At 45.9% G+C, this 13,023-nt stretch overlaps 1 protein-coding gene across 1 annotated transcript in view; it reads right to left on the minus strand.

Annotated features, from left to right (window-relative positions):
• IL2RB (interleukin 2 receptor subunit beta) overlaps positions 1-13,023 on the minus strand; it is a 66,877-nt gene that overhangs the window by 34,772 nt on the left and 19,082 nt on the right. Inside the window, exons 3-4 of the mRNA XM_066596305.1 lie at positions 7,707-7,821; positions 2,691-2,772 (exon numbers count right to left, since the gene is read on the minus strand). Coding sequence (XP_066452402.1) covers positions 2,691-2,772; positions 7,707-7,821 — 197 coding nt within the window. The remainder of the gene's footprint in view (positions 1-2,690; positions 2,773-7,706; positions 7,822-13,023) is intronic.

Genomic DNA, 13,023 nt, shown 5'->3' on the forward strand with positions numbered 1-13,023 from the left:
CTGGCCTTCCACTCTCCCAGTTAGCACAGCCACCTCCCGTGTACTGCACAGCCCCCACTATGTGCAGCACAGCCCACCTCACAAGTACATCACTGTAAGGGGTTAAACAGAAACTATATTGCTATACAGTATAATACTATAGTGACATCTAGTGGCCAGTCTGTATAACCGCACCTCTGTTTTGCTTTTTAATGGGAATTTTTCTGATTGGTTGAAGCATTGACCATAAAAAGGAATTTCCTGCTGCATAGGGGAGAGTCTGTGGGTCTGTGCAGTTGCAGCAATACCAAATATGTATATTTTTTAGTACTTTTGCACAATAAAAGCATTTTTTGCTGAATTTTTTTTATTGCATCGCCACTTTCAGAGACACTTAACTTTTTAATTTTTTTTATCTGCAGAGCTACTTGAGGGTCGATTTTTGAGGGATGAGTTGACATGTTCATTGCTACTATTTTGGGGTTCATATGACTTTTTGATAATTTTTATTGCATATTTTGGGAGCTAAGGTGTACAAAAAATGCAATTCTGACATGGCTTTTATTTTTTTTCCCCATGCCATTAACCGGGCAGTATAATTGATAAGTTATCCCTTTTTTATGATTTTACTACATTACTACTAGTTGTTTTTGCATTGCCATATTCAGAGAGTCATATTTTTTATTTTTCCATCTATGGAGCTGTGTGAGAGCTTTATTTTTGTGGGATGAGATGACATTTTTATTTGTACCATTTTGAGTATGCAACTTTTTATTTCATTTTTAGTAAGTCAGAATAATCAAAATCAGCTATTTTTACATTGTTTTTCTTTTTTTGTTATAACGGTGTTCAGGATGAATAACATAATACTTTTATAGTTATGAATGTGTCAATACTAGAGATGAGCGAACGTGCTCATTTAGAGCAATTACTCGAACGAGTATCGCTATTTTCAAGTAACTGCCTAATAGGGCAAAAAGATTTGGGGGAGCCGGGGGCCGGGTGTAGGGGGGTAGCAGGGGAGAACAGGGGGGAGCTCTCTCCCTCCCGCTCAACCCCGCACCCTCCGGCGCCCCCCGAATCTTTTTGCCCGATTAGGCAGTTACTCGAAAATAGCGATACTCGTTCGAGTAATTGCTCTAAACGAGCACGTTCGCTCATCTCAAGTCAATACCAATTTTTTTAGTTGATTTTTTTCAATAATAGATAGTGTTCAATTAGAAAATTTGCGGTTTTTTGATTTATGTTTTGGGGGAGGGGTTATAAGTAAAAATAGTTTGTATTATTTCTTTTTTTCCCCAGATTTGTTTGTCCCACAAAGGGATATGAAGATGTGATTCTTGGATTGCTTACACCAGTGTTCTCCACCCTTTTCAGCCTTGAGTCACCCCAGGTGACATCTGTCGGTTGCTACCTACAAAACCCTTTTAATATTGGCTGAGTGATTCCCAGCTTGGGAGCCGTGGCACCCTGACGGTGAATCACTAGCTTAGATGATACACCATATTTTATATGTGTTGTCTTATATTGTCACGTTCATCTCTGACAGTACAGGCTGTTACTGTCAGTGATAAATATTGACCTTTACAGGCCACTGTCCATGGCAGGTCTGAAGGTCATGATTTGACCTCCAGTTGCAGTGGCAACCATCGACACCCTATCAGCTCATCATTGAAGTGCTGACAAGGAGAACCGAGTCTTCTCACCTCTCCAAACCTTCGAGATGCCATTGTCTGCAATAACAGCGGCATTTAAAAGGTTGAATCACCTGGATCAGAGCCCAGCTCCATCCTGGTGGATCTAGCGGGACAACGGTTGTAAATTACAGCGGCGATCACACTCTGATTGCTGGGGACTCAGCTTCTGAGCCCCTTGGTAATCAGCGCTATACATGTCCAGTGGGGGTACTGGTGCATCTTGTCTTCACCAGAACAATGGGTAGAGATGTGGGATTGTCCCAGGGGAGGTATAGGGTACACCCACAGCTGCTGATTGGCCTAATTTCTCTGCTATCGTAAGCTCCTCGATGCCCTCCTTTCTCAGCTGCAAGCGGTGCTGTTGGCCTTCTGCCATGTAAGCTCCCCATGGGGCTCCTTTGGCTCCTGCTAGCCTCATTGTTGCTAGTGTCATGGACATTGTGGGCGTGCCAGGCTGCCATCTCAGCTTCAGAAGGTGGCAGGGCCACTCCAGCCCCCCCCGCTGTGACTATCACTGCCAGACTCCCTGCAATGTCCCCCACTGTCACTCTTACCGGTGGACTGCAATATCTCATGCGATCCCATGTGATTTTGAGTGAATTCACAAATTAGGGAGGCAAATTAATCACATTAATTTGATTAATCACCCAGCCCTGGCCTAAATATAGTTTTGTACCAGGACCCATAACATTTAATGTCTGAAGCCTTGTGTTATATTTTCTTAAACATGGAATATTTAAACATTGTTGCCTATTTTCTTTTAGTCTATTTCTTCTCACTTCTGTTCAAGTCACCGTTCTGAGAGACTGAAAATGGAATATTACATTGGAATGAAACCATTTCTATGTTGTCCCTAGGCCCATAACCTGGTAAATACTGTATGATCTGGTGTACAGTATATAGCTCAAGATGGAATTCTGATATATTGTTATACATTTATTTACCAAGGCCACTCTCTATCTCTAAGGTCATATAAAGCCCACGTTAGAAACACATTTAAAAAATAGCACTCACAGATTTTTCATCAGAAGTCAGATTTATTTGGCAGCTTCTTGGGTTACCACTGTCGGGAAGAGAGCAGAAACCTTTTATGTCTCTGCAAAAAAGAGACATGTGTTAGAAAATATGGTGTATATATCACATTACTGCAAGACACAATCACTAAATCTTGTGCTATTTACTGTAGGACTTCAGCTCTGTTCTCAACCGGTGGCTGCTGGCAGAACCCCTGGATGGAGCGAATGAAAGGAGGTCTGAACAGAGCCTTATTCCATGCCCATTTGTATAACAATGCTTAAAGGGGTTTTGTCATTAAAAAAAAAAATCTATACCTTCCCTGTCAGTTTCCTTAGCACATCTTCTCCTAGCTGAGCTTTTGCAGTGACCCGGGTCACCTCACTACATGCTGGGCCCAGCTTGTTATGAAGGCTGCATTCCTCAAATTCCTTCCGGCAGGGTCAGTGACGGTCACTTTCCTGTGTTGTAGCTTCACTACCTAAGAAGGAATTGTAATCTATTTCAGAGACAGCTCGCATGAGCAATCTCTGAAGAAGATAGGCAGTCCTCCTGCTGGCCTGTGAGCTTTGACGTAACATATATTGGTTGGCAGGGAGGAGACTGCCAACCAAATGTACGTAACCTCACAGAAAGGAGAAGAATCAGGCAGCTTAAGGTGAAGTGACCCCCCGGGACTGCAGGAGACAGGGGCGTAACTATAGAGGATGCAGGGGAAGCGGTTGCACCCGGGCCCAGGAGCCCAGTACTATGAATAAAGCATTATAGTTGGGGGCCCTGTTACAGGTTTTGCATTGGGGCCCGGGAGCTTCAAGTTACGCCTCTAACAGGAGAAGATGGTAGAGGTGAAGATCTGGTAAGTAGACTGACGGGGTAGGAATAGATAAGTGTAGAATTTTTCTTTTTTAGTGACAGAACCCCTTTAAGGAAGAGAGGAGACAAACACAAGAGAAAGAGGAGTCAAGATGTGCATGGACATGCCCCTGAAAGTAGTGCAGTCCAGCGCTCAGGAAATTTCCCATCTGAATATCTTAATTAGCTATAGTGGGTCTATGTGCTGTCCATAAAAAACATGGACAGCACACAGATGGGAAATACACCCATGAGAATGGACTCTTAGTCTCCCAGTCAATAATATATCACCTTAGCTTATGGATAGTCCTGCCTAAATCCCTGCGATTTCTTTCCTTTGGGTTGATCATGACTCTTGTTCCCTACCTAGTGTATAATGTTTCACCTCTCAAGCAGCATTTAGGGCTGCAATCAGTGAATCTCTTGATGCATTGTCCACATTCCTGGTAAAGCCTTGGCACTCTGCATCTTGGACACATTTTATTTTTGTGCTATACACCTTAACCCCATTCTGACTACATAACAGAAATATACATTATGTGGTTGTGAAGGCTATATGCTGTGGGCTTGGTAGCCGCATCCATTCCCTTCCTGGCTGTTTTTGACAGCTGATAGCCAGTTGACTCTGATTGTGGCAGTTAACTGTTTAGATGTCGCAGTCAATGCTGATTACGCATCTAAACAGTCAGCGGGAGAGGAGCCCCTTCCTGTACCCTATCAGCACACCCCACAAAGCAACTGGGGGTGCTGATGTGCTAGCATGGCAGCCTGGAGCTTACCAAAGGCTTCCAGGACTGCCGTGCATAGATGCCTATCAAGCCCTTCCAGTCGCAGGACTTCATGGGCAGCATTAAAAAAACATTATATACTGCAATACTGAAGTACTGCAGTATATACTCCAAGTGATCAAATTATTGCAAGTTCAAGCTCCCTGTGGGAACTAAATGAAAGTAAAAACAAACCTACTAAAGTGTTATTAGCAGTGAGAAAAATTACAAGTTAAAAAAAAACCTCCCAGTTTTCCAATAAAAAAATCTAAACAATTAAAAATCCTCAAATATTTTTTAGCACCATGTATGTAAAAGTCTGAATTATTAAAATATCACACAGTATAGGCCGCAACAAAGTACAGAATGACAGAATTGCAGTTTTTTGACTCCCAATACATTTGAATAAAAACTTATCAAAAAGACATATGTTTCCCAAAATTGTATTAATATAAACTAGAGCTCAGCTCAAAAAATTCAGCCCTCACACAACCTAATCAATGAAAAAACAAAAAAGTTATAAAAAAAAAAAGAATATGGTGATGGAAAGCAATTTTTGTTTTAAAATAAAAAACAATTATTTACTTTTTAAAAGTAGAAAAACATAAACTATGTAAATTTTGTATCAGTATAAGGGCTTATTCTGACGACCGTATATCGTCCGGGTATTCACGCCGGCCGATATATGGCGTCCCTCTCTGCAGGGGGAGGAGGCCGGAGCAGTTCACTGAGCTCCCGCCCCCTCTCCGCCGCTCTGCACTATTTGCAATGAGAGAAGGTGGGGTGGAGCTAAGTTCTGAGATTTAGCTCCACCCCATCCAACCTCCTCCCATTGTAAATAGTGCAGAGGGGCGGAGAGGGGGTGGAGAGGAGGTGGAGAGGGGGCAGGAGCTCAGTGAACTGCTCCTGGCTCTTCCAGTCTCCTCCCCCTGCAGAGCGGGATGCCGTATACCGGCCGGCGTGAGTACCCGGTCGATATATGGTCGTCTGAATAAGCCCTTAAGTCTATATGTCATTTTTACTGCACTGTGAATGCTTTAACTAATGCTGGAATTGCATTTTTTTTAATTTCTCATGGCTCTTACCGTTTTTAAAGTTTCTTTGTATATCATATGATACAATAAATGGCTCCATTAAAAATACAACTTGTCCTGCAAAATACAAGCCCTCATATGGCTTGTAAGTCAATGGAAAAATAAAATAAAACTTATGTCTCTTGGAAAGTGAGGACAAAAATCGAAATTAACCCTGAAGGGGCTTAGTAGATTATCATTTAAGTATATCGTACAATGGCAGTATACAGCATACGGTCATATTGACCTTCAAAGCACAATGTGGCTAAAAACACTTCAAAGTTGACCGTTTTTAACATCGATGTGTTGAATAAGTTGTGACATCATTAGTGTCTGCAGCTATTATCACAGTCAGAGAGCAGAGCACACCCACACACATTTCCACATAAGAGCAATACTTTGCAGCACTCTCAGGGTCAGGCATTTATGTGTCTATTGTTTAAGCACATTAGCCAGTCTTTCAATTCATAGAATAAAAATAGGTATTACCAGAAAATAAATGGATTTATGTATTGACGTACAGTATCACATAATGTGATCAGCAAATGAGAACCATTATAGCAAAACATCTACAAAGATTAAGACTGTATGAGGTTCACTTAGGTGTGTGTGTGTGGGGGGTGATATGGAAAATACTGTATTTTCTGGCATATAAGATGATCCCCAACTGTCGTCTTATACGCCGGGAATAGGCTGTAGAAAAAAAAATCAATACTTACCTCCCGCGGCACTGCTGCGGGCTGTCGCTCCCTCCTCCACGCTGACAGAGCATTGATTTCTGGATGCGGGGCTTGAATGCCCCACCTCCAGAAAGCTAATGATCTGATTAGCCAACTCAGCGCGGAGTCAGCCAATGACATCATTGAATGGCTGTGATTGGTTAACACAGCGCCGGCTATCATTGGCTGACGCCATGCTGAGTTAGCCAATCAGAGCATTCGTTTTCTGGAGGGGGGGCATTCAAGCCCTGCATCCAAAAAGCAATGCTCTGTTGGCGTGGAGGAGGGAGCGACAGCCTGCAGCAGCGCTGCTGGAGGTGAGTATTGATTATTTTTTTTCTCTACAGCGTATTCCCGGCGTATAAGACGACCCCTGACTTTGGAGAAGATTTTCCAGGGTTCAAAAGTCGTCTTATACGCTGGAAAATACTGTACATGCCTTAAGTTACATGGGATTCTAAATCATATTTTAATAAGACATTAGAGACTGATTTTAAGTGGAGGTAATATGACAGATGCTGCCGGGCAGAAGTAAACATCTGCCCGAGCAACAAGGTTCCATTGGTTAGGGGCTTGAGCCAATCAGCTGGTGTTACCAGCTGGCTCCCAAAACCACCCAGAGCAAGGCAAGAGGTGAAGTAAAAACAAAGTTGGTGGGAAAACTCTCAAACAAGCAGGAGTCAATAGTGCAGCTCAGTGCTAATGGTTAAAATTCCATGCATTTCGTATGATGTTTCCATATTTTTGTTTGCCCCCTGTATGTCACAGTTATGATTTCATGGATTCCTGAGAGCCATAGCTATACTATAGGTTTCTTCATATTATTGTTTTCTTGAGGGAAGTTTATTTAGAGTACTCTCTTAGCATTATGCCTACCTCTTAGTTTATGTAGAGTAATATTATGAACTATTGCATCCTTTGTACAAGGCCTGTTAAAAGGTTTTACACTGACTTGTAGGATAGCTAACTTGTAACAGGTGGTGCTGTTGAGGCATTGTAACATCTCACATTTGCACACCAAATTTCTTTAAGGAGCATTGCATTGTCTTTTAAGTTTCTTCATGCCTACTAGACTGTCTCCGCAAGGAGAAATTGTACCTCTCAACGACCCAATAGCTTTTGTAAGAAATATTCCCTGTGTTAAATACTCTAGTATATAGCAGAAGTAGTATTTATTTATATAGTGAACAGCTGGAGGCTCCTGATATTACTCACTACATGTGTTCAGGATGGCAGACCTGAGAACCATTGTTAGACCCCTGACTTTCATAGCAACGCATTGGCATCCTATGATCGTGTCATAGGGGGCTGATGAAATGACAGTGGGAGCTACCTTCTTCTGTGTAACCACTAAGATGCCATGGTTGTTAATATCCGTAGCATCTAAGGGGTTTAAGGTTTGTGATCTGAGGGGACTACATTCCTGGCTGTTAGAATGGTACCACAGCTGTATAATGCGGCATATAGTTACAGAAACTACGTACTTGCCATGATATAACTGGAGTGGGCTAATAGTGGACATTCTGTATAGATTGATTGTATTTGTTTCCACTGGCGGGCCCAAAGTGCCACTTAACTCCACAAACATTAGATAGATGAACTCACCTTTTCTCATCAATAACTTTAGCTGATATGTTGCATGGGCTTGATGGAAAAGTGCTGTCAGCATCCCATGAGCAAGATAAGAGAGTCCAAGAGTTATACGAGCAGTCAAGATGAGCTGAAGTGACAGAGAAAGAAGGAGGTCAACATATGTTATACTGCAGTTCTCCGTTTTGCTGTATTCGGCGCCTGGAGTAGTGAACGAGTCTAATACAAAGAGACATTGACTGTATATTTCGTAACTGGCATTTCTATTAGACTGTTTTAAGGGTGGTGTTGGTTATCCGTTGAGTCGAGGCTGACTTTCAGTCACATTATAGATCAGCATTTTCCATGCATTTCCTGTCCTTGTCCGGCTGTGATCCTGCAGAAATAGTGGAGTAGTTTGCCATTGCTTTCTCCACCCTCCCCATTTATGCAGGCTTGGGACTGGCATGTAGCTAGCTAAATGGCTGGGTGTATGGTAGTTGAGTGTTAACCCATATAGAGAAACTGTGCATTATTTTCTATGATCTATACTTATGTGAAATGATACAGACGCTAGTGCAGAGTTATTGAAATTGTTCACCAGTAGAGATGAGCGAGCATACTCGGAAAAGCACTACTCGCTCGAGTAATTTGCTTTATCCGAGTATCGCTGTGCTCGTCCCTGAAGATTCGGGTGCCGGCACGGAGCGGGGAGCTGCAGGGGAGAGCGGGGAGGAACGGAGGGGAGATCTTTCTCTCCCTCTCTCCCGCCCGCTCTCCCCTGCTCCCCGCTGCGACTCACCTGTCAGCCGCAGCGGCACCCGAATCTTCAGGGACGAGCACAGCGATACTCGGATAAAGCAAATTACTCGAGCGAGTAGTGCTTTTCCGAGTACGCTCGCTCATCTCTATTCACCAGATATTACTGTAACTATGTAGTTCTCCTCCAGTATATATAAGTCGGATTGTGTTATCTTGGTTAGTTATTTCTTTCTGTCTGCAACTCCTGGCCTCAGATAGTCACGTAATCTCAATTATGACCAGCTCAGATTTGCTTGTGGTTATATCTGAAACTAGTCAATTTCTCAGTTTGTGTGATACTATTACATGACCCCTAACACAGAAGCTGTCTACAGGGGGACACAAAGCACTCATTACATTCACTTTAAGAAGTAGGGGCGATGGATGCAAGTGTGAACTGGACGGTCACATACTTCCTGTGTTCTGTGTAGTCCTGTGAAGTCCTTGAAGCAAGACATGCTTACTAGAGATGAGCGAGCACCAAAATGCTCGGGTGCTCGTTGCTCGAGTCGAACTTTCCGCGATGCTCGAGGGTTCGTTTCGAGTAACGAACCCCATTGAAGTCAATGGGCGACTCGAGCATTTTTGTATATCGCCGATGCTCTCTAAGGTTTTCATTGGTGAAAATCTGCAAAACCCAAGAAAGTGATGGAAACGATACAGAAACGGATAGGGCAAGCGATGGGCAACATGCTGGGCTGCATTTCAGGTTCACAGGTCCCACTATTAAGCCACAATAGCGGCAAGAGTGCCCCCCCCCCCCTAACAATTTTTACTTTGGACAAATCCTCATTAGTAAGCCACACCTTAGCTAAGCACCACACTACCTCCAACTAAGCACAAGCACTGCCTGCATGACACTCCGCTGCCACTTCTCCTGGGTTACATGCTGCCCAACCCCCCTGCACAACCCTGCATCCACAGAGCACACCAAAGTGTCCCTGACAGCCTTTAGCTGCCCTCATGCCACACGCTGGCCTCATAGCCACACCACCCTCATGTCTATTTATAAGTGCGCCTGTCATGAGGAGGAACCGGAGGCACACACTGCAGAGGGTTGGCAGGGCCAGGCAGCGACCCTCTTTAAAAGGGGCGGGGTGATAGCCCACAATGCTGTACAGAAGCAATGAGGCATCCAATCCTGTGCCACCTCCGTCAGGAGCTGCAAACGTGGGCATAGCAATGGGGAATCCATGTGCCACACAGTATTCATTCTGTCAAGGTGTCGCATAGCTCAATCCACACTGCAAGGGGAAAGCCGTCAGTGCTCTGCCCTCTACCCAAGTCAGTCAGTGTCTTTGTGCCAGACAGGTCAAACACCGCGATGGGAACTAAGTTTGCACCAACAGCATAGGGGGGTCCTAGGAAGTCCAAGACATGAACAAAAAATTGATCTGAGCGGCCACGACATAGGCCTCGGCCCACAGCTTCAGCAATCCTAGGCAGTAAGCGGACTTTCACTGCACCCAGGACATAGGCCTCTGCACAAACCCTCAGCAATCGCGGGCCTACAGCGGAATCCTATGCTAGTGTAGCTGTGCACGTCTCATTAGCGCTGTATTGCTCCTGTAGTTTGTCCCAATGCAGTGCCCCAGATAGTAGAGCTAACGTCAGATTAAATACAGGTGGGCTTCGGCCCACACTGCATGCCCCAGTCAGACCGGGTTCTTTTATAAATAGTCACAGGCAGGTACAACTCCGCAATGGGAATTCCGTGTGCACCCACAGCATGGGTGGCTTCCTGGAACCCACCGGCGGTACATAACTATATCCCATTGCAGTGCCCAGCACAGCTGAGGTAACGTCAGATTTAATGCAGGTGGGCTTCAGCCCACACTGCATGCCCCAGTCAGACTGGGGTTCTTTATAAGTAGACACATGCAGTTACAACTCCGTGTGGACCGACAGCATGGGAGGGTCCCAGGAAGCCACCGGCGGTACATAAATAAATCCCATTGCATTGCCCAGCACAGCTGAGGTAACGTCAGATTAAATGCAGGTGGGCTTCAGCCCACACTGCATGCCCCAACCTGACCGGGGTTTTTAATACATAGACACAGGCAGGTACAAATCCCCTATGTGAAGTCCCTGTGGACCCACAGCATGGGTGGCTCCCTGGAACCCACTGGCGGTACATAAATATATCCCATTGCAGTGCCCTGGACAGCAGAGCTAACGTCAGATTAAACGCAGGTGGGCTTCGGCCAAGAATGTTTTCATAGTTGGAGGAGGAAAGTTTTTGAGGCAGTACGTGTCCTGTCCCCGTGTCCGTGGTTATATGCACCTTCCCAGTGACCGCGTCGCTGAAAAGTTGTCGCCCCTGTGGAACCTAGTAGCGTGGCCTCGGCACCATCATGTCTTTGGGAAGCCTCCGTTTCCACTACCCTGTAACATTGCAGTAGCAGCAGTATAGGCAGAGCCGAGAATTAGTAACATTTCAGCGGTAAGAGTATGCACAAACGCCTGTAACATTTCATTGGCAGCAGTGAGGACAGACCCCACTAACATTTCATTTGCAGCAGTATACACAGACCCCAGTAGCATTTCAGTAGTATCAGTACAGACAGACCCCAGTAACAGTAACGTAGAAGCAGTATGGACAAAGCAGCAGATTCACATTTCCCTGGCAGCAGTGTAGGGAGAGCACAGCATTTGTAACATTTCAGTAGTAGCAGTATAGTCAGACCCCAGTAACTGTACCATAGAAGCAGTATTGGTAAGATTTCAGTAGTAGGAGTATAGTCAGGCCCCAGCAACAGTAACTTAGAAGCAATAGAGACAAAGCAGCAGGTTCACATTTCCCTGGCAGCAGTGTAGGGAGAGCATAGTATTGGTACGATTTCAGTAGTAGGTGTATAGACAGGCCCCAGTAACAGTAACGTAGAAGCAGTATGGGCAAAGCAGCAGATTCACATTTCCCTGGCAGCAGTGTAGGGAGAGCGTAGTATTGGTAAGATTTCAGTAGTAGGAGTACAGCCAGGCCCCAGCAACAGCCCACTGAAAAATTGCCCATTCGCGGTGATTACGAGAGGTTTCAGGAGGAGGAGCCGGAGGAGGAGGACGAATACCATACACAGATTGACAAAGTTCTTTAGGTAGCGCTGCTGTCCGCTGGTGGAGAAGAGAAGTCTGGTGAAATCCAGGCTTTGTTCATCTTTATGAGTGTAAGCCTGACGGCGCTGTCAGTTGGCAGCCGGGTACGCTTGTCCGTGACTAAGCTGCTGACTTGTCTGCCCGCTTGTCCAGCTGCACTAAACAGTTGACAGCCGGGAACGCTAGTCTGTGACTAAGCTGCTGACTTGTCCGCCCGCTTGTCCAGCTGCACTAAACACCCTCTCTGACAAGACGCTAGCCGCAGGGCACGCCAACACCTCCAGGGCATACAGTGTGAGTTCGAGCCACGTGTCCAGCTTTGACACCCAGTAGTTGTACGGAGCAGAGGCGTCACGGAGGACGGTGGTACGATCGGCTGCGTACTCCCTCACCATCTTCTTACAGTGCTCCCTCTGACCCAGCCTGGACTGGGGAGGTGCGAGACAGTCTTGCTGGGGAGCCATAAAGCTGGCAAAGGCCTTGGAGAGTGTTCCCCTGTCTGCGCTGAACATGCTGCCTGATCTCCGCACCTCCCCTTCTACGTGGCCCTCGGAACTGCGCCTTCTGCCACTAGCACTGTCAGATGGGAAGTTTACCATCAGTTTGTCCACCAGCGCCCTGTGGTATTGCATCACTCTCAAACCCCTTTCCTCTTCGGGAATGAGAGTGGAAAGGTTCTCCTTATACCGTGCGTCAAGCAGTGTGTACACCCAGTAATCCATAGTGGCCAGAATGCGTCTAACACGAGGGTCACGAGAAAGGCATGCTAACATAAAGTCAGCCATGTGTGCCAGGGTACCTGGACGCAACATATGGCTGTCCTCACTAGGACAATCACTTTGAGTATCCTCCTCCTCCTCCTCCTCCTCAGGCCATACACACTGAATGAATGAGAGGCAAGCCGCATGGGCACCCTCTGCAGTGGGCCCAGCTGTCTCTTCCTCCTCAGGCTCCTCCCCCTCCTCCTCCTCCACGCGTTGAGATATAAACATGAGGGTGCTCTGACTATCCAGCGACATACTGTCTTCCCCCGACTTCATTTCCGCCCGCAAAGCATCAGCCTTAATGCTTTGCAGGGAACTTCTCAAGAGGCATAGCAGGGGAATGGTGACGCTAATGATTGCAGCATCGCCGCTAACCATCAGGGTGGACTCCTCAAAGTTTCCAAGGACCTGGCAGATATCTGCCATCCAGGCCCACTCCTCTGTAAAGAATTGAGGAGGCTGACTCCCACTTCGCCGCCCATGTTGGAGTTGGTATTCCACTATAGCTCTACGCTGCTCATACAGCCGGGACAACATGTGGAGCGTAGAGTTCCACCGTGTGGGCACATCGCAAAGCAGTCGGTGCACTGGTAGATTAAACTGATGTTGCAGGGTGTGCAGGGTGGCAGCGTCCGTGTTGGACTTGCGTAAATGTGCGCTGACCTGGCGCATGTTGCCGAGGAGGTCTGACAAGT

The sequence above is a fragment of the Eleutherodactylus coqui genome, chromosome 3 (genome assembly GCF_035609145.1).
Source record: "Eleutherodactylus coqui strain aEleCoq1 chromosome 3, aEleCoq1.hap1, whole genome shotgun sequence".
In the NCBI taxonomy this organism is placed as follows: domain Eukaryota; kingdom Metazoa; phylum Chordata; class Amphibia; order Anura; family Eleutherodactylidae; genus Eleutherodactylus; species Eleutherodactylus coqui.